The sequence below is a fragment of the Chiloscyllium punctatum genome, chromosome 33, assembly GCF_047496795.1.
Source record: "Chiloscyllium punctatum isolate Juve2018m chromosome 33, sChiPun1.3, whole genome shotgun sequence".
Classification (NCBI taxonomy): domain Eukaryota; kingdom Metazoa; phylum Chordata; class Chondrichthyes; order Orectolobiformes; family Hemiscylliidae; genus Chiloscyllium; species Chiloscyllium punctatum.
This window is the reverse complement of record NC_092771.1, coordinates 3,730,951-3,754,255: the sequence shown is the minus strand read 5'-3', so window position 1 is coordinate 3,754,255 and position 23,305 is coordinate 3,730,951. Positions and strand designations below refer to the sequence as shown.

The window sequence follows — 23,305 nt, the reverse complement described above, 5'->3', positions numbered from 1 at the left end:
TGCTCTGGTTTCCTCTCACAGTTGGCAATGGTAAATTGCCCATAGTGTCCAGGGATATGCAGGTTAGGTGGGTAAGCCATGGGAAATGTAGGGTTACAGGAATAGGGTAGGAGTTGAGAGTGGGTACTGGAAAAGCACAGCAGATCAGGCAGCATCTGAGGAGCAGGAGAATCGATGTTTCGGGCATAAGTCCTTCATCAGGAATGGGTTCCTGAAGGGCTTATGCCTGAAACATCGATTCTCCTGCTCCTCAGATGCAACCTGCCCTGCTGTTTTTCCAGCACCACACTCGACTCTGATCTCCAGCATTTACAGTCCTCACCTTCTCCTAGGGATAGGGTAGGAGGTGGAGTCTGGGTGGGAAACTCTTTGGAGGATGGGTTGAGTGGCCTGCCTCCGCACTGTAGGCATTTTGAAAAAAAAGTCTCTGAACCCGAAATGTGAATTTTATTTTCTCTCTACAGATGCTACTGAAACTGGCGAATAGGACTAGATTAATTTAGGATCTCTGGTCAGCGAGGACGAGTTGGACCGAAGGGTCTGTTTCCGTGCTGTACATCTCTATGACTGTAATTGCTGAGTTTCTAAATAAAAACTGAAAGAACTACAGATGCTTTAAATCAGAAACAAAAACAGAAAGCGCTGGAAAAGCTGAGCCGATCCTCAAAACTGAACAAGGGTCTACGACCCGATTCATTACCTTTGATTTCACTCCACAGACATTTTCCAGCAATTTCTCTTCCCGTTTCTGCTGTTGGTTTCGGTTTCAGTTTTTGTTGGAAATAGTAGGACCGCCCCTTCATCACTAGATAATCCGATTGGCTGGTGGTTCCCGTGATCCGATTGGCTGGTGGTTCCCGTGATCCGATTGGCTGGTGGTTCCCGTGATCCGATTGGCTGGTGGTTCCCGTGATCCGATTGGCTGGTGGTTCCCGTGATCCGATTAGTCGATGGTTGGGTGCAATGGCGGTGTGGAAGGTTCTCGATTGGGCCCTGGTTTTGTGGCAGTTGTTCGGGTTCTTAAAGGCCGGTGAGTGCGGGTCGGCGGAAGGCTGAAGGGGTTGTCAGATAGTGTCAAGTTTCGCTGCCAGTGCCTGGTCTTCGGGAGCTGTTCGCCTGCGGGGAATCACATCCGGCAGCCGAAATAAACTGTCATTGTGTCATCGTCTAACCTTCCCCCATTCCCCCCACACCATCCACCCATCCAACCCCCCCCCCACTCCCCCATCCATCCCCCCACTCCACCCCCTCACCCCACCACTCCACCCCCCCACTCCCACACCCCCACCCACATCCATCCCTGCACCTCACCCAGACCCCCATCCACCCTACCACCCCACCTCCACCCCCCATCCACTCCCCCCCCCCCGTCCACTCCACCCCCCCATCCACCCCCCATCCACCACCCCCCCCGTCCACTCCACCCCTCCACCCCCCCCGTCCACTCCACCCCTCCACCCCCCCCCCGTCCACTCCACCCCTCCACCCCCCCGTCCACTCCACCCCTCCACCCCCCCCGTCCACTCCACCCCTCCACCCCCCCCCCGTCCACTCCACCCCTCCACCCCCCCCCCCCGTCCACTCCACCCCTCCACCCCCCCCCCCGTCCACTCCACCCCTCCACCCCCCCCGTCCACTCCACCACCCCCCCCGTCCACTCCACCCCCCCCGTCCACTCCACCCCTCCACCCCCCCCGTCCACTCCACCACCCCCCCCCGTCCACTCCACCCCCCCCGTCCACTCCACCCCCCCCGTCCACTCCACCCCTCCACCCCCCCGTCCACTCCACCCCTCCACCCGCCCGTCCACTCCACCCCTCCACCCCCCCGTCCACTCCACCCCTCCACCCCCCCGTCCACTCCACCCGTCCACCCCCCCGTCCACTCCACCCCTCTCCCCCCCCCCGTCCACTCCACCCCTCTCCCCCCCCCCGTCCACTCCACCCCTCTCCCCCCCCCCTGTCCACTCCACCCCTCTCCCCCCCCCGTCCACTCCACCCCTCCACCCCCCCGTCCACTCCACCCCTCCACCCCCCCGTCCACTCCACCCCTCCACCCCCCCGTCCACTCCACCCCTCCACCCCCCCGTCCACTCCACCCCTCCACCCGCCCGTCCACTCCACCCCTCCACCCGCCCGTCCACTCCACCCCTCCACCCGCCCGTCCACTCCACCCCTCCACCCGCCCGTCCACTCCACCCCTCCGCCCCCCCGTCCACTCCACCCCTCCGCCCCCCGTCCACTCCACCCCTCCGCCCCCCCGTCCACTCCACCCCTCCGCCCCCCCGTCCACTCCACCCCTCCGCCCCCCCGTCCACTCCACCCCTCCGCCCCCCGTCCACTCCACCCCTCCGCCCCCCGTCCACTCCACCCCTCCGCCCCCCCGTCCACTCCACCCCTCCGCCCCCCCGTCCACTCCACCCCTCCGCCCCCCCGTCCACTCCACCCCTCCGCCCCCCCGTCCACTCCACCCCCCCGTCCACTCCACCCCTCCACCCCCCCGTCCACTCCACCCCTCCACCCCCCCGTCCACTCCACCCCTCCGCCCCCCCGTCCACTCCACCCCTCCGCCCCCCGTCCACTCCACCCCCCGTCCACTCCACCCCTCCACCCCCCCGTCCACTCCACCCCTCCGCCCCCCCGTCCACTCCACCCCTCCGCCCCCCCGTCCACTCCACCCCTCCGCCCCCCCGTCCACTCCACCCCTCCGCCCCCCCGTCCACTCCACCCCCCCGTCCACTCCACCCCTCCGCCCCCCCGTCCACTCCACCCCTCCCCCCCCGTCCACTCCACCCCTCCGCCCCCCCGTCCACTCCACCCCTCCGCCCCCCCGTCCACTCCACCCCTCCGACCACTCCACCCCTCCACCCCTCCGACCACTCCACCCCTCCACCCCCCCGTCCACTCCACCCCTCCACCCCCCCGTCCACTCCACCCCTCCACCCCCCCTCCACCCCCCCGTCCACTCCACCCCTCCACCCCCCCGTCCACTCCACCCCTCCACCCCCCCGTCCACTCCACCCCCTCCGTCCCCCCGTCCACTCCACCCCTCCGTCCCCCCGTCCACTCCACCCCTCCGTCCCCCGTCCACTCCACCCCTCCGTCCCCCCGTCCACTCCACCCCTCCGTCCCCCCGTCCACTCCACCCCTCCGTCCCCCCGTCCACTCCACCCCTCCGTCCCCCCGTCCACTCCACCCCTCCGGTCCCCCCGTCCACTCCACCCCTCCGTCCCCCCGTCCACTCCACCCCTCCGTCCCCCCGTCCACTCCACCCCTCCGTTCCCCCCGTCCACTCCACCCCTCCGTCCCCCGTCCACTCCACCCCTCCGTCCCCCCCCGTCCACTCCACCCCTCCGTCCCCCCGTCCACTCCACCCCTCCGTCCCCCCGTCCACTCCACCCCTCCGTCCCCCCGTCCACTCCACCCCTCCGTCCCCCCGTCCACTCCACCCCTCCGTCCCCCGTCCACTCACCCCTCCGTCCCCCCGTCCACTCCACCCCTCCGTCCCCCCGTCCACTCACCCCTCCGTCCCCCGTCCACTCACCCCTCCGTCCCCCCGTCCACTCCACCCCTCCGTCCCCCCGTCCACTCCACCCCTCCGTCCCCCCGTCCCACTCCACCCCTCCGTCCCCCCGTCCACTCCACCCCTCCGTCCCCCCGTCCACTCCACCCCTCCGTCCCCCCGTCCACTCCACCCCTCCGTCCCCCCGTCCACTCCACCCCTCCGTCCCCCCGTCCACTCCACCCCTCCGTCCCCCCGTCCACTCCACCCCTCCGTCCCCCGTCCACTCCACCCCTCCGTCCCCCCGTCCACTCCACCCCTCCGTCCCCCCGTCCACTCCACCCCTCCGTCCCCCCGTCCACTCCACCCCTCCGTCCCCCCCGTCCACTCCACCCCTCCGTCCCCCCGTCCACTCCACCCCTCCGTCCCCCCGTCCACTCCACCCCTCCGTCCCCCCGTCCACTCCACCCCTCCGTCCCCCCGTCCACCTCCACCCCTCCGTCCCCCCGTCCACTCCACCCCTCCGTCCCCCGTCCACTCCACCCCTCCGTCCCCCCCCGTCCACTCCACCCCTCCGTCCCCCCCGTCCACTCCACCCCTCCGTCCCCCCCCCCGTCCACTCCACCCCTCCGTCCCCCCGTCCACTCCACCCCTCCGTCCCCCCGTCCACTCCACCCCTCCGTCCCCCCCGTCCACTCCACCCCTCCGTCCCCGCCTCCACCCTCCGTCCCCCGTCCACTCCACCCCTCCGTCCCCCCGTCCACTCCACCCCTCCGTCCCCCCGTCCACTCCACCCCTCCGTCCCCCCGTCCACTCCACCCCTCCGTCCCCCCGTCCACCCTCCCTCCCCCCCCCTCCACCCCTCCGTCCCCGTCCACTCCACCCCTCCGTCCCCCCGTCCACTCCACCCCTCCGTCCCCCCGTCCACTCCACCCCTCCGTCCCCCCGTCCACTCCACCCCTCCGTCCCCCCGTCCACTCCACCCCTCCGTCCCCCCGTTCCACTCCACCCCTCCGTCCCCCCGTCCACTCCACCCCTCCGTCCCCCCCGTCCACTCCACCCCTCCGTCCCCCCCGTCCACTCCACCCTCCGTCCCCCCGTCCACTCCACCCCTCCGTCCCCCCGTCCACTCCACCCCTCCGTCCCCCCGTCCACTCCACCCCTCCGTCCCCCCGTCCACTCCACCCCTCCGTCCCCCCGTCCACTCCACCCCTCCGTCCCCCCGTCCACTCCACCCCTCCGTCCCCCCGTCCACTCCACCCTCCGTCCCCCCGTCCACTCCACCCCTCCGTCCCCCCGTCCACTTCCACCCCTCCGTCCCCCCGTCCACTCCACCCCTCCGTCCCCCCGTCCACTCCACCCCTCCGTCCCCCCGTCCACTCCACCCCTCCGTCCCCCCGTCCACTCCACCCCTCCGTCCCCCCGTCCACTCCACCCCTCCGTCCCCCCGTCCACTCCACCCCTCCGTCCCCCCGTCCACTCCACCCCTCCGTCCCCCCGTCCACTCCACCCCTCCGTCCCCCCCCGTCCACTCCACCCCTCCGTCCCCCCGTCCACCTCCACCCCTCCGTCCCCCCGTCCACTCCACCCCTCCGTCCCCCCGTCCACTCCACCCTCCGTCCCCCCGTCCACTCCACCCCTCCGTCCCCCCGTCCACTCCACCCCCTCCGTCCCCCCGTCCACTCCACCCCTCCGTCCCCCCGTCCACTCACCCCTCCGTCCCCCCGTCCACTCCACCCCTCCGTCCCCCCGTCCACTCCACCCCCTCCGTCCCCCCGTCCACTCCACCCTCCGTCCCCCCGTCCACTTCCACCCCTCCCGTCCCCCCGTCCACTCCACCCCTCCGTCCCCCCGTCCACTCCACCCCTCCGTCCCCCCGTCCACTCCACCCCTCCGTCCCCCCCGTCCCACTCCACCCCTCCGTCCCCCCGTCCACTCCACCCCTCCGTCCCCCCGTCCACTCCACCCTCCGTCCCCCGTCCACTCCACCCCTCCGTCCCCCGTCCACTCCACCCCTCCGTCCCCCCGTCCACTCCACCCCTCCGTACCCCCGTCCCTCCAACCCTCCCCCGCGCCCACTCCACCCCCACCGCGCCCACTCCACCCCCCCGCGCCCACTCCACCCCCCCCGCGCCCACTCCACCCCCCCCCGCGCCCACTCCACCCCCCCCGCGCCCACTCCCACCCCCCCCCGCGCCCACTCCACCCCCCCCGCGCCCACTCCACCCCCCCCGCGCCCCACTCCACCCCCCCCGCGCCCACTCCACCCCCCCCCGCGCCCACTCCACCCCCCCCGCGCCCACTCCACCCCCCCCCGCGCCCACTCCACCCCCCCCGCGCCCACTCCACCCCCCCCGCGCCCACTCCACCCCCCCCGCGCCCACTCCACCCCCCCCGCGCCCACTCCACCCCCCCCCGCGCCCACTCACCCCCCCCGCGCCCACTTCCACCCCCCCCCGCGCCACTCCACCCCCCCGCGCCCACTCCACCCCCCCCGCGCCCACTCCACCCCCCCCCGCGCCCACTCCACCCCCCCCCGCGCCCACTCCACCCCCCCCGCGCCCACTCACCCCCCCCCGCGCCCACTCCACCCCCCCCGCGCCCACTCCACCCCCCCCCCGCGCCCACTCCACCCCCCCCGCGCCCACTCCACCCCCCCCGCGCCCACTCCCACCCCCCCCCGCGCCCACTCCACCCCCCCCCGCGCCCACTCCACCCCCCCCGCGCCCACTCCACCCCCCCCGCGCCCACTCCACCCCCCCCGCGCCCACTCCACCCCCCCCCGCGCCCACTCCCACCCCCCCCCCGCGCCCACTCCACCCCCCCCCGCGCCCACTCCACCCCCCCCGCGCCCACTCCACCCCCCCCCCGCGTCCCACTCCCCCCCCCCGGCCCCCCGCGTCCACTCCACCCCCCCCCGCGTCCACTCCACCCCCCCCCCGCGTCCACTCCACCCCCCCCCCGCGTCCACTCCACCCCCCCCCGCGTCCCACTCCACCCCCCCCCCGCGTCCACTCCACCCCCCCCCCGCGTCCCACTCCACCCCCCCCCCCGCGCCACTCCACCCCCCCCGCGCCCACTCCACCCCCCCCCCCCGCGCCCACTCCCACCCCCCCCCCCGCGCCCACTCCACCCCCCCCCGCGTCCACTCCACCCCCCCCCGCGCCCACTCCACCCCCCCCCGCGCCCACTCCACCCCCCCCCCGCGCCCACTCCCACCCCCCCCCCGCGTCCACTCCACCCCCCCCGCGTCCACTCCACCCCCCCCGCGTCCACTCCACCCCCCCCCGCGTCCACTCCACCCCCCCCCCGCGTCCACTCCACCCCCCCCCCGCGTCCACCTCCACCCCCCCCCCGCGTCCACTCCACCCCCCCCCCGCGTCCACTCCACCCCCCCCCGCGTCACTCCACCCCCCCCCCCCCCCCCCCCCGCGTCCACTCCACCCCCCCCCCGCGTCCACTCCACCCCCCCCCCGCGTCCACTCCACCCCCCCCCCGCGTCCACTCCACCCCCCCCCCGCGTCCACTCCACCCCCCCCCCGCGTCCACTCCACCCCCCCCCCGCGTCCACTCCACCCCCCCCCCGCGTCCACTCCACCCCCCCCCGCGTCCACTCCACCCCCCCCCCGCGTCCACTCCACCCCCCCCCGCGTCCACTCCACTCCACCCCCCCGCGTCCACTCCACCCCCCCCCATTCACACCCCTCCCACCCCACAGCCCCCCAACTTCTACCCCCACTCCCCCAATCCACCGTCTGCCTCAGATTCCATTTCCGTCTCCTCTTCCTGACTTTGAACCCGGCCTCTCTAGCCCTGAGGGCGAGATGTTACCATCGCACCACGAGAGCCTTCTGACTCTCTCACCTAATCATCAAGAACATCTAACTGAGACGATTGCATTTCTTTACTATTAAACGTTGTGGCCTCTTTCAGTTATTGCTGGTGTTTTGGTGTATGATACACATATTTCAGCCTGAATGCAGTATAAACATTTTCCAACAGATTCTCAAGGTACACAGGAACCTGACGGGATGCTGTCACCAAAAGATGCTGCATTTCCATCTACTAGCCTGGCTGCCACCCTGGGCACTACCCCTGCTTATCGTGCAGACTGTAAGGATATATACAATAAAGTGCATCTTATATCTTTTTCCTTCTATTAACGTTTATTGCTATCGATTAATTGTAACAATATTTTCTGAAGTAGAAAGTATCTAATCTTAACTGTGCAACTCTGTCTCTATTTCTAGCAGTAACCACAGAACTGTCCTACCTGTCAAACTGTCCCAGTGCTGGACTTTGTGGGAAATTGCCTCCAGTTTGCATGAATTGTTCACTGAATTGGAACTGCATCTATGGAAAGGAAACGTTATTCAACTGTACAGTCAAGCCAGGTGTACAGTGTGTTGTGAGTAAACATTTTCTACAGTGCCTGGAGATTTTGATGATATAGATTATTAAATTTGTGCCAACTTCTTAGTTTTGTTTGAAGGTTGTTTTAACTTACTAATATAGGATATTTAAAAAAGTTAAAATTACCTGATATTTCACATTAGAAAGAGACAATGTATATTAGTAGAATAATTACGTGTGATGACTATAGGTGAAATGCAGGCCATTTGTACCTAGGGTGGAACTAGTAATGTACAGAGCATCAGAGCTTCTGTTATCATTGGGGGTTAGGTGGGAAAGTGGTTGAATGCACTGTAGACCAGTCAGTGAATAAAAAGATACAATATTTTACGTTATGTTTCTCTCAATTTGTCCAAGCCCTCCTTTGATGTTATTGCCTTCAGTAAAATTGTCACTCTTCCTCTTTGCTGACAGTAGTTTTTTCTATACTGTATCTGAAGGATACAGACATGAATGTATCTGCCACTGACGTTTAAACATTCATCTGTCACATTTGGTGCTTTTGGACTTAACTTTCTTCTGTCAAAGTTACTTGCTATTCCAAAATCATTCTGGAAGTGAAAATAAAACATTAGGAACAAAACCCGGCAACTCAGTCCCTTAACTCTTACTGGAATACATGCAAACATAGAAAATAGATGCAGGAAAAGGTCTTTAACTCCTTCACGTTTCTCTGCCACTCAGTATGATCATTCAGTATGGCTGATCTTCCAAATCGGTCCCCCCTATTCTTGCTTTCTCCCCATGCTCTTTGCGTGCGAGAGAGAGAGTGCGCGCGCGCGAGAAATGGCGGGACACAGAGAGCACGTGACAGAGAGAGCATGCTCTTACCTTCGCGCGCTCTCTCTCTCCCTCTGCGCGCGGGTTCTTTCTCCACGCGCACGCTCTCTCTCTCGCGCTCTCTCCCACTCGTGCGCGCACTCTCTCTCTGCGCACGGGCTCTTTCTCCGCGCGCACGCACACTCTCTCTCGCGCGCACTCTCTCTCTCCCCACTTGCGCTCTCTCTTGCATGCTCTCTCTATTTCGCCCGTGCGCGCTCGCTCTCGGGCGCGTGCGCTCTCTGTCGTGCGTGTGCAACAGAGAGAGAGGGCGCGCGTGACAGAGAGTGAGAGCGCGCGCGGGGGACGGAGAGAGCGCCAGAGAGTGCAAACGCTGCCAGGAAAAGCGAACGCGCGCCAGAGAGAGCAAACGCGTGACACAGAGAGCATGCGACAGAGAAAGCGAGCGTGCGAGAGAGAGAGCGCTTTCTCTCTCGCGCGCGCTCTCGCTCTGTCTTGCGTGCTCTCTCTCTCTCGTGCTCTCTATTTCTGTCCTGTGTGCTGGCTCTTTCTTGCGTTCTCGATCTCTCGCGCTCTTTCTCTGCTCTCTCTCGTGCACTCACGCTCTCTTGCACGCGCTTTCACGCTTTGCTGTCTGTCCCACATGCTTACTCCTGCGCTCACTGTCTCCCGCGCTGTCTCTCTCGCTGTTTTGCTCTTGCGTTCTCTCACTCGTGCTCTTGTGAGCCCTCTCCTGTGCGCTCTCTCACTCTCTCTCCCTCTCTCTTCGCGCGGTCTCTCTCTGTCTCTCCGTGCGTGCTCTCTCTCACTGGTGTGCACACTCTCTCGTGCTTTCTGTGTAGGATTCTTCAGGGGCTTGAGAGGATGTTTCCCCTCATGGGAGACCAGAGACCAGAGACCAGAGACCAGAGTCTGAACTAATTTAAGACTGAGATAGGAGGAATTTTTTCTCTGCACGTTGACAGTCTTTGAAACTCCTTGCAAGAATGCTGTGGGGGCCAAGTCCTTGTGTATATTTAAAACTGAGATAGATGGATTCTTGACCAGTCGGAGGAATCAAGGATTATGAGGATAAGATAGGAAAGTGGAAGTGAGGAGTGTTGATCAGTCATGATGCAATTGAATGATGAGGCTGAACAGCCTTCTTTTGTTCCTATTTCTTTTGGTCTTGGGGACTTCATAGGAACCTTTATATCATTATTTTTCACCTCTTATGTTTCTGTATGATACTGTTTTCACACTCAGGATGAAAATAAGATGAAACAGAAAACATTTCAAATTGCAATGATCTGTCAATTCTGTTGGCAACTGCCACCTACTGAATACCGGTGCAAAAACACGACCAAATGCAAGACGGTACAGTGCCCACGCAAACATTTTATTTTCAACTGCACAGCTCTGGAGCACGTGCATTGTCTTGGTAAGTGACCTTTTATAGACAGTTGGTGTTGTGAGTGTATTCAGAAAGATATATGGAGAGAGAGATTAAATTGTGGCAGTCCTTACAAATAAAACTAGTTAGTTTCCACTTTTTTATTGACTGGAATAATGTGATAGAAACAGCCCAGAATAACTTGGGTTGATATTAACATTTTAAGACAAATACAGAAAATCAATTTAAAACTGGCATGCTGAGTTTTATGCTGAGAAAGTTAGAACAAATAGTAGTCATGCTGGCAACAAGACATATGTCTAGTTTGCTTTATCCCCTTGATTCCCCTAGCTATCATTACCAATCCTAAACTTAGCAGTGCCGTTCATTAAGGTCAATTAATTCAACAGAGACTTGAGATAAAAGCTGGCTGGCTTGTCTGTTTAGTTTTAAGAACAAAAATAAATCAAAGAACTGCAAAAACTGGAAATCAGAAACAAAATCAGAAATTGCTGGAAAAAGTTCATCAGGTTTGGCAGTGTCTAAGGAGAGACAACAGAATTAATGTTTCAGGTCCAGTGACTCCTCTTCGAAACTGATTGTCGCAAGGAAAAGATCGGTATACAGCACAATCATCGTTATCCGAAAATCGATTATCCGAACAAAATCTCAAGGTCCCCGTGCTTAGGCCGATTCCCGCGGCCATCAGATCAGAACACTTGATTATCCGAACAAAATACTGTTGGCCTGTGTCGTTTGGATAATCGCGGTTGTTCTATATATGTTCGAGAAGGGGTGGGGGAGGGGAAAAGAGTAAACAATAGGCAGAGATGGAGTCCCAATACAGAGGAAAACAGTTGGGCAGACAACAGACTGGGTAAAGGTCAGCTGGGAAGAATGAACAGCTGCTAATGAGGACTGTTAGTGGCTAACAATAAATTTTTTTGTGGTGGTAGTCCATGTGATGACAGGGCCTGGTGTGTGAAGGTTGGGGTAAAGAGATGACAAGGGGCGGGAGGGGAATATGTGTCTTGTAGTGGAGGAAATGGCAGCTAATGATCCTTTGAATGTAGATGCAGGTGGGATGGTAGGTGAGAACAAGGGGGACCTTAAAGCTGTTTTGGGAGGAAGTGAAGGGAATGAGGGCTGAAGTATGGGAGATAGGTCGGACATGGCTGAGGGCCCCATCAATCATGGTGGTGGGAATCCTTGGTTGAGGAAGAACGTGATCATTTTGGAGGCACCCTCCTCGAAATTGGCATCATTGGAACAGATTGACAGAAATGGAGGACCTGGGAGAATGAAGTAAGAGTCTTTACAGGAAGCAGGGTGTGAGGATGTATAGTTCAGGTAACTGTGTGGGAGTCAGTGAGCATTTATGGTTGATATTGATGGCCAGCCTCTCCCCTAAAGTGGAAATAGATGCCAAGGAAGAGAAGAGAGGAGTCAGAGATGGATCAGGTGAAGGTGACAGCGAATTCGAAATTGGAAGTGTGTGTGTGTGTGTGTGAGAGAGAGAGAGAGAGAGAGAGACAAAATGACCAGAATAGCTGGGCTTATTACACTACCCAAGACCACCCCTTTGACCTGAAGAAAGTGAGAAGATGTAAAGGATAAGTTCAAAGTGAGGTTGAGTGGAGGAGAGTGGTGGTGAATGAGGATGGTTCAGGCCTTTTTTCCAAAAAGAAACACAAGCCCTTAGACCAGCCTGATAAGGGATGGACACGTAAAAGAGTTTGCATACCCATGGTGAAGATGTAGTGGCTGGAGCCTACAAACTGGAAATTCTGAAACTGGCATAAAGCGCATGTAAGTGGGAAGGGACTAGACAAAGAGCTTGCGATAGTACTCCAGCGAAGCTCAGTGCAACCTGGGAGAACACCACTTCATTTTCTGATTGGGAACTCTGCAACCTTCTGAACTCATATCAAATTCAATAATTTTAGAATCTGAGCATCTTCTCTCATCTTACACCAGGCATGGTCATTACATTGACTGCTAGCACAAACAACTCACTGTCAGCTGCTATCGGTCTCCATTAGCAGCTGTTTATTTTCCCAGGCTGACCTTTTACACATTCCTTTATCTGCCCAAGTGTTTTTCTTTCTATCTGGGCTTCATCTCCACCTATCATTTACACTTCCACACCACCCCCAACCCCCACCCCCACTACTAAACCCTTTCTCTAGCATATATACCAACCTTTTTCTAGCTACAATCACTTCTGAAAAATAATCACTGGACCCATTAACTCTGCATTCTCTCCACAGGTGCTGCCAGATCTGCTGAGTTTTTCCAGCAATTTCTGATTTGTCAGTTTAGTTTTCTGTGATGTATACATGGTTACTAGAGCAACTGATAGCTGTCATGTGAAGGCTTTGTACAAGTGGATGGTGACTGTGTGTTTCTGTGACTGTTATTCTATAATATATTTTATTTAACTTTTTTCAAGTGTAAACCATGCCTTTGTCAATGATTTATCAACCATATTGATGAAGGCTAACCTGAGAGAAATTGATGTGTAAAGTCTGATTCTCAGAATGAAATGATTGTTCCTCAGGAAATCGTACATTTCAAAAGAAGATGTATTGCAATTGGACAGGAGGTTACAAGTGGTCAACTGCATTAGCTCTGAGGTGAGAACTTGTGATGATATGTTATTTTTTGGTTTAATTGAATTTAATTTATTGTCACGTGTATTGAGGCACAGTGAAAAGCTTTGTCTTGCAAGCAATACAGGTAGATCACATAGTTAAGGAGCATAGATAAGTAAATAATAGGTGAACAGTGGTAAAAACAAAAACACAGGTATTGGGGAATGTTAAGAGTTTGTGAGTCCATTCAGTATTCTAACAACAGTACGCTAGAAACTGTTACGAAACCTGGCTAGTCCGTGTATTCAGGCTTCTGTACCTTCTTCCTGATGGTAGAGGTTGTAAGAAAACATTGTCAGGGTGGGATGGATCTTTGAGAATGCTGGCGGCCTTTCCTTGACAGCGGGCCTGGTAGATGGATTCTGTAGATGGGAGGTTGGACTTTGTGATTGTCCGGGCTGAGTTCACCACTCTTTGTAATTGTCTCCGATCTTGAACAGTACAGTTGCCATACGGGGTAGTGATACATCCAGACAGAATGCTCTCGATGGTGCACCTTTAAAAGTTGGCAAGGGTATTCACCGTCATGCCAAATTTACTCAGCTGCCTGAAGAAGGAGAGGCATTTAAGCTTCTATCTGAAAACTTTTCTAAAGCTTTTTCATACTATTGTTAAATGCTGACAGGCAGTTGTGATGTTCAGTACCCACAATGGTACCACAAAAACATTTGCTTTAAATTGAATGATAACGCCCTGTACTTATCTACAGCTTATACAGAGGAACCTCGATTATCCAAAGGACACTAGCGGGCAGTATTTCGTTCGGTTAATCGAATTTTGGATAATAGAATGCCGGATAAAATAGTTTTGCCAAACATGGGGACCTTGGAATTTTGCCGGATAATCCAATGTTTGGATGATCAATGTCGGATAATCGAGGTTCCTCTGTAGATAGTTTCACTTTCACAAAGAAGTATTTATTCATTTGTATGACCTAATCTGCCCTTTCTTTCCTCCCATTCTCCATCTGTAGTGGCTCCTAGAGACAATTAATGGGTATTAAGGCTTGGTTCCAGGTGCAGTCGTTCGTTTAGGTGATTGAGCTCAGTATATTTCCTGAGTCTTGGGGGTGTTGTAATGCAGTGGTAACTTCTGGGCCAGAGGATTTGAGTACAAATCCTATCTGTCCTGGAGGTGTATAATAGCATTGTTGAACACATTGATTTAAAGTAACTATTTGTTGAGTCTCATGTTAACCATATAATGGTTATTTCTGGAATTGGTGCAGATTTCTTTAATGGAAATCACTGCATTTGTGTCATTTATTGTATTTCATCAGTTCCAATCATTTGATAGGACTTTTCAAGATCCCAAATGTATTCAGCAATTCTGAACTGTGAACTCATAAAAGTGACTCCCAGATCTGTTCTAACATTGATTTCGGTCATTGTTGATCTAATTTCTAACTCCATCTAGTAACCTCAGTTCTAAGACCCAGTGGAAACTTGGCGATCAAAAATCTATGAATTTGACTTGGTTACATTTTCAGTTGACCTCAGTAGCCTTTTAGGCAGAGTTGCTGTCTTACATTGCCATTTGTGTGAAGAAGTCTTCCATGCATGATTCTTGAATTGCTACTCTCTTATAATGTTTTCCTTCCTTGTTTTGGACTCTCCCATTCGAGGGGAGAGTATCTCTCAATTGAAGCATTTGATAGTTTAAATAATCTGAAACATGTTATTTATTTTTTCACTGATGTGGGCTTTATTGGCTTAAGCTAAAATGTATTGCCTATCCTGAAATATCTTAATTATAACTGCCTTTTTCAACCACTGCAGTCCACAGAGTGTAGGTACACCCACAATCCTTTTATTGGGGTTCCAGGATATTGACTGAGTGACTTAAAAGAAACTGTTTTTGTAGCTCCAATTTAGAATGAAATGCTAGGAGAGAAACTTGCAATTGGTGGTGTTCCTATGAATTTGCAGTCCTTAGTGGCAGAAGTTCCATGTTTGGAAGCTGCTGTTTAAGGGATCGTTGATGAGTTGTTACAGTGCATTGTTTGATTTTGAGATTCTGTGTTGTTGATGTTGTAGTCATCCAGGCAAATGCAAAGTCACACTCCTAATTTTATGCCTTCTAGTTATTGGACAGGCTTTGGGAATCAAAAGCAAAGTACTTGTCACAAAATTTTTAGCCTCTAACTCTGCTCTTGCTACAATAGTGATATTTGCTGAATCTATTGTTATTTCTGGTCCAACAACTGAGTTGCAAGTGTCCAAACATTCTGCAGTCATGAGTGAATATCCCTACTTCTGACTTTATAATAGAGGGAATTAATGAAGCAACTGAAGATGGTTGGGTCCAGGACTCTACCCTGACAAACTTCTACAAAGATGTCTTGAGACTGAGATGATTGACCACCAAAAATCACAACCATCTTACATTGTTGATGATCCCTTCCATCATTTTGCTGATAATAGAGTAGACTGGGATCTTAATTGGCTGGATTGGAATTGTCTTGTCTTTTGTGAGAGGACATGTATGGATAATGTTCTATATTGTCAATAATGTCAGTGTTCTAGAATTACTGGAACAGCTTTGCTACAGCTGGGCAGGTTTTTAGATTAGATTAGATTAGATTACGTACAGTGTGGAAACAGGCCCTTCGGCCCAACAAGTCCACACCGCCCCGCCGAAGCGCAACCCACCCATACCCCTACATCTACCCCATACCTAACACTACGGGCAATTTAGCATGGCCAATTCATCTGACCTGCACATCTTTGTGACTGTGGGAGGAAACTGGAGCACCCGGAGGAAACCCACGCAGACACGGGGAGAATGTGCAAACTCCACACAGTCAGTCGCCTGAGGCGGGAATTGAACCCGGGTCTCTGGCGCTGTGAGGCAGCAGTGCTAACCACCGTGCCACCGTGCTGCCCCAGGTTCTGGAACATGAGTCTAAATCTCTTAATTTTAGAAAAGAAATTTGTTTATTTAATATTTAATTAAAATACTGTTTCAATTCTAAGTTTACAAAACTGTGTTTTACAAAGTCTCCACTGTAAGAGCAGTTGAAGTGAGGTAATTAAGGAAAGCAGTTGAAACTGGGGTCAAATCATTCCTTTTCAGAAATATATAAAGTCCTGCATCTTAGTGTGACTTGACACTAAGTCAGGCTTTGAACAGAGTGCTGAGAATTTGCTGATTAGAAGCATTGTCTATGGAGGGGAGGGTGATGCTGTTTTGTTTGTGATTTTTTCTCAACTTAGTCATCCTCCAAGTATTGGTTCTTACTCAGGGGAAGAAGCTAACTGTTTAGTTGAGAGCCATAGAAACATACAGCATGGAAACAGATCTTTTGGTCCAACTTGTCCGTGATGACCAAATATCCTAACTTAATCCAGTCCCATTTGCCAGCATTGGGCCCAATTCCTCTAAACCCTTCCCATTCATATACCCATCCAGATGTCTTTTAAATATTAGAATTGTCCCAGCCTCCACCACTTCCTCTGGTAGCTCATTCCATACACTCACCACCCTCTGTGTGGAAAAAGTTGCTCTTTAGGTCCCTTTTACATTTTTCCCCTCCGACCCTAAACCTCTGCCCTCTAGATCTGAACTCCCCCACCCGAGGGAAAAGACCCTGTCTGTTTACCCTATCCATACCCTTAATGATTTTATAAATCTCTATAAGGTCATCCCTCAGCCTCCAACGCTCCAAGGAAAACAACCTCAGCCGTTCTACCTCTCTCTATAACTCAAACCTCCAACCTTGGCAATGTCCTTGTAAATCTTTTCTAACCCCTTTCCAGTTTCACAACATCCTTCTAATAGGAGGGAGATCAGAATTCCACACAGTATTCCAAAAGTGGCCTAACTGATGTCTGTACACCTGCAACATGACCTCCCAACTCCTATACTCCATGCTTTGAGCAATAAAGGAAAGCATAGCAAATGTCACCGCCTTCATTATCCTTTCTTCCTGCGACTCCACTTTCAAGGAACTATGAATCTGCACTCCAAAATCTCTTTGTTCAGCTTACCATTAGTCTTGCCCTAAGACTAATAAAGGATATAAAAAAGGAAATTAAGCCTTTGAATAAAAGTTTTAGGTAATTGATTATATACACTGATTTACCTCAAATAAAGGAGAAGAGTGTGTTGAAGACTAGCATTTTAAACTTAAATAAGGGCAACTATGTGGGCATGAAAGCTGAGCTGGCTGAAGTGAACCCGGATACTGATTGAAGAAAGGGTCGCATTGTTGGGAAGACATCAATATTGATCATGAGGGACGTTATAGCTGGGAACTTGGGAAAAATTCAAGGTAACTAGGAAGAATCAGTATGGTTTTATGAAAGCAAAATTGTGTTTTAACCAATTTTTTGAAGAAGGAACATACACTATAGCTAAGTGTAAACCCATTGATGTTCTGTACTTAGAAAAAGGTTATTGCACAAAGTAGAAGCCAGTGGTGTAGAGACCTGGATAGGATGTTGGCTGGCAGAAAATAGACAGTAGACATAAATGGGCCTTTTTTCTGATTGGCAGGAATTCTGCAAACGTCTGTGCTAGAGCTTCAGTTTTTACAATTTATGTCAATAATTTAGACAATGGAACAAAGATCTGATAACTAAATTTAGAGATGACATAAAGATGGGTAGGAAGATACATCAAAGAGGATATGAAGTTAAAGACTAATACAGATGGGTTGTATGAATTTGAGGCTATGTCAAACATTGTATGATATCAAGAAGGATTTGTATACAATACTTGGAACTAAAGGGGTCAAAGGATATGGGGGAAAAGTGGGATTTGGCGAGTTGAAAGATCAGCCATGTTGTAATGAATAGCTGAGTAGGCTTGAAGGGCCAAATGGACTATTCCTGCTTCTATTTCATATGTTTCTATGTCTGTGCAATTTTGAGTGGAATTTAAAGGGGCTTAAGTTTAGTATTACAACTGCATAGAACATACTCACAGCCATGTGGTCCCAGTGCTTGTGACATCACTTCAAGCAATGCTGTAGAACTTCTGGAATCCTTACATCCTTATAGCATCCTGCTGCCCTGAAGATCGATTTCAATACTGCTGACCCGTGCATTGCCTGCCAGCGCACTCGCTGCCCCACTACCTTCGCAAAATGGTGATTCAGGCACTGGCCAACAACACAGCTGAGGTGGCCAGCAGCAAGGGAGATGGTTGGGCATCCAGTAGCTAATGGCATGGCCTGCAGGGCAGTGGGGAGCAGCACCAAGAACAGGCACATTACTTCTGGTTCTGCAGCTGGTGCACTACTTGATATCAATGACACTGACTTTGTTCAATTGCATTTTTGGGAGATACACTGTTACAAGATAGCCAGTGTTTGTACAAATTTTAGCGATTGAGTGAAATAAAAACTCTGTAAACATGCTTTTTATTGCACTTCTAGGCAGCGCGGCTTCCTTTGCTTAAGGTCAAATCAATTAACTGAATAATGAATTATCCAAATGAAAACCTGCCTGCCCATGGACTTCGGATAATCGAGGTTCCTGTGTAGTTTGAGTACTTGTGATGGGTCAGTTTTTGTCCACTGTGTGCAGGAGGGTTTCTTGACACAGTATGTAGATAGTCCAACAAGAGGCGAGGCCACATTGGATTTGGTACTGGGTAATGAATCTGGCCACGTGTTAGATTTGGAGGTAGTGGGTAATTTGGTGATAGTGACCACAATTTGGTTACGTTTACTTTAACGATGGAAAGGGGTAGGTATATACCGCACAGCAAGAGTTATAGCTGGAGGAAAGGCAACTATGACACAATTAGGCAAGATATAGGATGGGGAAGGAAACTGCAGGTTATGGGCACAATTGAAATGTGGAGCTTGATCAAGGAACAGCTATTGCGTGTCCTTGGTAAGTATGTACCTGCAGGCAGGGGGATGTGGTTGAGCGAGGGAGTCGTGGTTTATGAGAGAAGTTGAATCTCTTGTCAAGAGGAAGGAGGAGGCTTATGAAAATGAGATATGAAGGCTCAATTAGGGCACTTGAGAGTTACAGGTTAGCCAGGAAGGACATAAAGAGAGAGCTAAGAAGAGCCAGGAGGGGACATGAGAAGTCATTGGCAGGTAGGATCAAAGGAAACCCTAAAGTTTTCTTATAGATATGTCAGGAATAAAAGAATGACTACAGCAAGATTAGAGTGTAGTGCTGGAAAAGCACAGCAAGTTAGGCAGCATCCGAGGAGCAGGAGAATCATCAGGAAGGGTTCTTGCCTGAAACGTCGATTCTCCTCCTCTGAGGCTGCCTGACTTGCTGTGCTTTACCAGTACCACACTCTCGACTCTGATCTACAGCATCTGCAGTCCTCACTTTCTCCTTGAGTAAGATTAAGGCCAGTCAAGGACAGTAGTGGGAAGTTGTGCATGGAGTCGGAGGAGATAGGATAAAAGCTAAATGAATATTTTTTTCATCAGTATTCACACAGAAAAAACACAATATTGTTGAGGACAATACTGAGATACAGGTTATTAGACTAGATGGGATTAAGGTTCATCAGGAGGAGGTATTAGCAATTCTGGAAAATGTGAAAATAGATAAGTCCCTTGGACCAGATGGGATTTATCCTGGATTCTATGGGAAACCAGGGAGGACATTGCAGAGCCTTTGGCTTTGATTTTTATGCTGTCACTGTGTACAGAAATAGTGCCAGAAGACTGGAGGATAGGAAATGTTGTCCTCTTGTTCAAAAAGGGTAGTAGGGACAACCCTGGTAATGATATAGATCGGTGAGCCTTACTTCGGTTGTGGGTCAAGTGTTGGAAAGGATTATGAGAGATAGGATTTATAATCATCTAGAAGGAATGATTTGATTAGGGATTGTCAACACAGTTTTGAGAAGGGTAGGTCATATCTCAAAAATCTAATTGAGTTCTTTAAGAAGGTGACCAAACGGATGGATGAGGGTAAAGCGGTTGATATGGTATAAATGGATTTCAGTAAAGTGTTTGATAAGGTTCCTCCTGGTCGGCTTTTGCAGAAAATACAGAGGCATGGGATTGAGGGTGATTTAGCGGCTGGATCAGAAATTGGCAAGCTGAAAGAAGACAGAGGATAGTGGTTGCTGGGAAATGTTCATCCTGGAGTTCAGTTACTAGTGGTGTACTGCAAGGATCTGTTTTGGGGCCACTGCTGTTTATCATTTATATAAATGACCTGGAAGAGGACATAGAAAGATAGGTTAGTAAATTTACGGGTGATATGAAAGTCAGTGGAGTTGTGGTCTGTGCCAAAGGATGTTGCAGGTTACAAAGGGACGTAGATAAACTGCAGAGCTGGCTGAGAGGTGGCAATTGGAATTTAATGTGGAAAAGTGTGAGGTGATTCACTTTGGAAGGAGTAACAGGAATACAGAGTACTGAGCTAGTGGTAAGATTAATGGTAGTGTGGATGGCCAGAGAGATCTCAGTGCATGTGCATAGATCCCTGAAAGTTGCCACCCAGGTTGATAGGTTGTTAAGAAGGAGTACCGTGTTAGTTTTTATTGGAAGAGGGATTGAGTTTTGGAACCATGAGGTCATGCTGCACCTGTACAAAAATCTGGTGCGGCTGCTCTTGGAGTATTGTGTACAGTTCTAGCCGCTGCATTATATAAGGATGTGGAAACATTGGAAAAGCTGCAGAGGAGATTTACCAGGATGTTGCCTGTTATGGAGGGAAGATCTTCCGAGGAAAGGCTGAGAGACTTGAGGCTATTTTCATTAGAGGAAGGTTGAGAGATAACTTAATAGAGACACGAAAGATGGTCAGAGGATTAAATAGGGTGGATAGTGAGAGACGTTTTCCTCAGATGGTGATGGCTAGCACGAGGGGAGGTAGTTTTAAATTGAGGGGCTGATAGTTACTGGACAGATGTCAGAGGTAGGTTCTTTACTCAAGAGTAGTAAGGGCATGAACGCCCTGCCTGCAACAGTAGTAGACTCGCCAAAGTTAAAGGCATTTAAATGGTCATTGGATAAACATATGGATGATAAAGGAATAGTGTAAGTTTGATGGGCTTCAGATTGGTTTCACAGGTTGGTGCAACATCACAGGCTGAAGGGCTTGTACTGCACTGTTCTATGTATTAAACTGCGGAATGAACCGGATTCAGCTCACCCATGTCCTTTCATGTGTGTTCTAAAAGTTAGTGGACAGTGATTGATGGCAGGAACTTGAGCTGATTTTTCTTTCATTCATAATCCAGAAATGTTAACCCCAGAACACAGGTCACTTGCGCATTGTCTGCTGAAATTTGGCAGCTTCCTGTGGAGGGATTAAGGAAACTGGGCCTGTATTGTCAAGTTTTGAAATGAGAGGTAAACGAATTTAAGACTTATAAAATACTTAAAGGGATAGACAGGGCAGGTGTATGTTGGGGAGTCTTCAACCATTAAAAAATTTAATTTAAAAATGAGGGGATCTCAGTCTTTGGAATTCTGTACTACAAGGCTGTGGAAGCTCAATCTTTCAGTATGTTCAATATAGAAATTGATAGATTTCTGATTACAAATGATGTACAGGGTTATTGGGTTGGTAAGGGAATGAATAAAAGTGTTCAATCAGCCATGATCATATTGAATGGTGGAACTAAATGGCCTACTCCTGTACCTGTGTTTTTGAGCTCAAGTGGAAACTTTAGTAGAAACACTTTTTGATTTTGCTTTGGCTGAATTAATAAAATGAGTTTTCTTGCATGTGCAGTGAGAACAAGAAAGCCAAGATCACACTGCTCACAGACTAACATTTCCTGCTTACTTAATGGAAGTTCTAATTTTGATTTCAGCATCACATTGGGAGGGTTTGGAGCTGACCGCTTCTATTTGGGCCAATGGAAAGAAGGTCTTGGTAAACTCTTCAGCTTCGGAGGGCTTGGAATATGGACCTTGATTGATGTTCTGCTGATTGGGATTGGGTATGTTGGACCTGCAGATGGCTCTCTCTACATCTGAACTATCCAAGAAGCTTCATTTTATGATGGCCCTGAATTAATAAGTGACGGCACCATGTTGAATTATGGAACACTAGTTGCTGATAAGTCGGAAAATCTGCTGCTGTTGTGTACAATATTTGTACAGGATCATTTTTGCCTGCCTTTGCCAAGGCGAGGGTTTGCAGACAATTCAGCAAGAATGCAATCTTTTGGGATTTGCAGGCTAACAGTGGCTATAATGATGATCATTGAAATGATTAATGAAGGAATCCTTTAGAACCTGCGGTGGTTTGTTGCTTTTTCCTGATTATTTCCTTCTGTGGAGGGCTGTAGACAATTTAATATGGCATGGATTCAATATTTTCCTTAAAAAGCTATTAAAAGTAACAAAGCTGTCAAAGTGGAATTTGACAAAATATGGAATACTGTGAAATATAAACAGCTAAAATGTTTAGCACTGTAGTATTCTTTAAGTGGAATGTTAATATAGATGGTTTTAATTATGCAAGATTGCAAATCATTTGGGCACATAGGGAATATTGTTGGGTGTTCCAGGATTGCTGTGACATGACAGCAGCTTCTGATGTGCCTTGGGGAATCAGGTTGACTATCCGCTTCCAGTGCGATTCATTGTACATGCTAGGCAACCTCTGATATACAAAGTAATTGCATGTGACAGGTTCAACTCAGCCTCCCTTAGTTATCACACTGGATTCTCGGTCAGCAGTACATTTGATTTTTTGCTAAATGCCTTACGTGGACATCCTTTTTCATCCCCTCACTAGACTGTAAATGTTTCTGAACGTTTGTGACTGTTAAGCAGATGCACTTAAGCAGCTGAATTGAAGATTTTTCTTCAGAATCATAATGAAATCTCATGTTCATTTAGAGTCATAGAGATGTACAGAATGGAAACAGTCCAACCAGTCTGTGCCAACCTGATATCCTAACTCAATCTAGTCCCACCTACCAGCACCCAGCCCATATTTCTAAGCAACCAAAGTGTGTACAGCTTGCCAATTAAATGGTGCACAAGCCCTACACACCTCCAAGCTCCAGAGGAACCTTGATTATCCAAACAAGATGGGTGGGCACCTTCATATGAATAATTGATTATTCAGATAATCAATTTGACCTTAAACAAAGAAGTTGTTAAATTTATACTTTTGATGAATCTGCTATTTAAACAAAGTAATCTTGGCATTCTGCAAACTGCAAGTTAAACTGAGAACTAAACCCTTACCCCCTCAAAAGTGTATGAAATCCCAGCATTAAGTAAGGTCCCAAACAGCTGCTGCAATCACATGAGCATTTGTCAGTTTCTGTGAACACTTATGATAGAAAAACAAAAGCATCAGCTCATGCATGGATTTATTTTCTTAGCATTTATATATTTTTTTTAAAAAAGGTGTTAAATTTCTACAGGCTGACAATCTGTGAACTTAACAGAGAAAGTTGATATGCAACTCACTTGTGCTCCCTTCTCAGAAGGGCCTTGTACATGCATTTACATTCTCATCCATTTTTTTTTCAGTAAAGTGATGGTAATACCCTGTAAAACACTTACTTTTGCAAGGGGCTGTGTAACTAACCTTTATCTAAAAAAAATTTCTAGACACTGATCTTGGTGCTTGTGTCTTTGCCAACCAGCACTTTCACATGTTCTGTAAGTACAGGTCATCAGAAT

The 23,305-nt window shown here is 51.7% G+C and overlaps 1 protein-coding gene across 3 annotated transcripts; it reads left to right on the top strand.

The window, feature by feature from the left end:
* Positions 1 to 914: 914 nt before the first annotated feature.
* On the top strand, positions 915 to 22,070 carry tm2d3 (TM2 domain containing 3). Of its 3 annotated transcripts, XM_072552739.1 has the most exons (7): positions 915 to 1,030; positions 7,504 to 7,614; positions 7,752 to 7,909; positions 9,940 to 10,114; positions 12,627 to 12,702; positions 20,893 to 21,004; positions 21,472 to 21,605. In XM_072552739.1, exons 1-6 carry the CDS (start codon positions 964 to 966, stop codon positions 20,999 to 21,001), a joined length of 696 nt encoding a protein of 231 aa, XP_072408840.1. In that variant the 5' UTR covers positions 915 to 963; the 3' UTR covers positions 21,002 to 21,004; positions 21,472 to 21,605. The 3 variants fall into 3 exon arrangements, with proteins under 3 accessions (XP_072408840.1, XP_072408839.1, XP_072408838.1); XM_072552738.1 differs by lacking the exon at positions 20,893 to 21,004 and having other exon boundaries at positions 7,755 to 7,909; positions 21,472 to 22,070; XM_072552737.1 differs by lacking the exon at positions 20,893 to 21,004 and having other exon boundaries at positions 21,472 to 22,070.
* Positions 22,071 to 23,305: the final 1,235 nt, after the last annotated feature.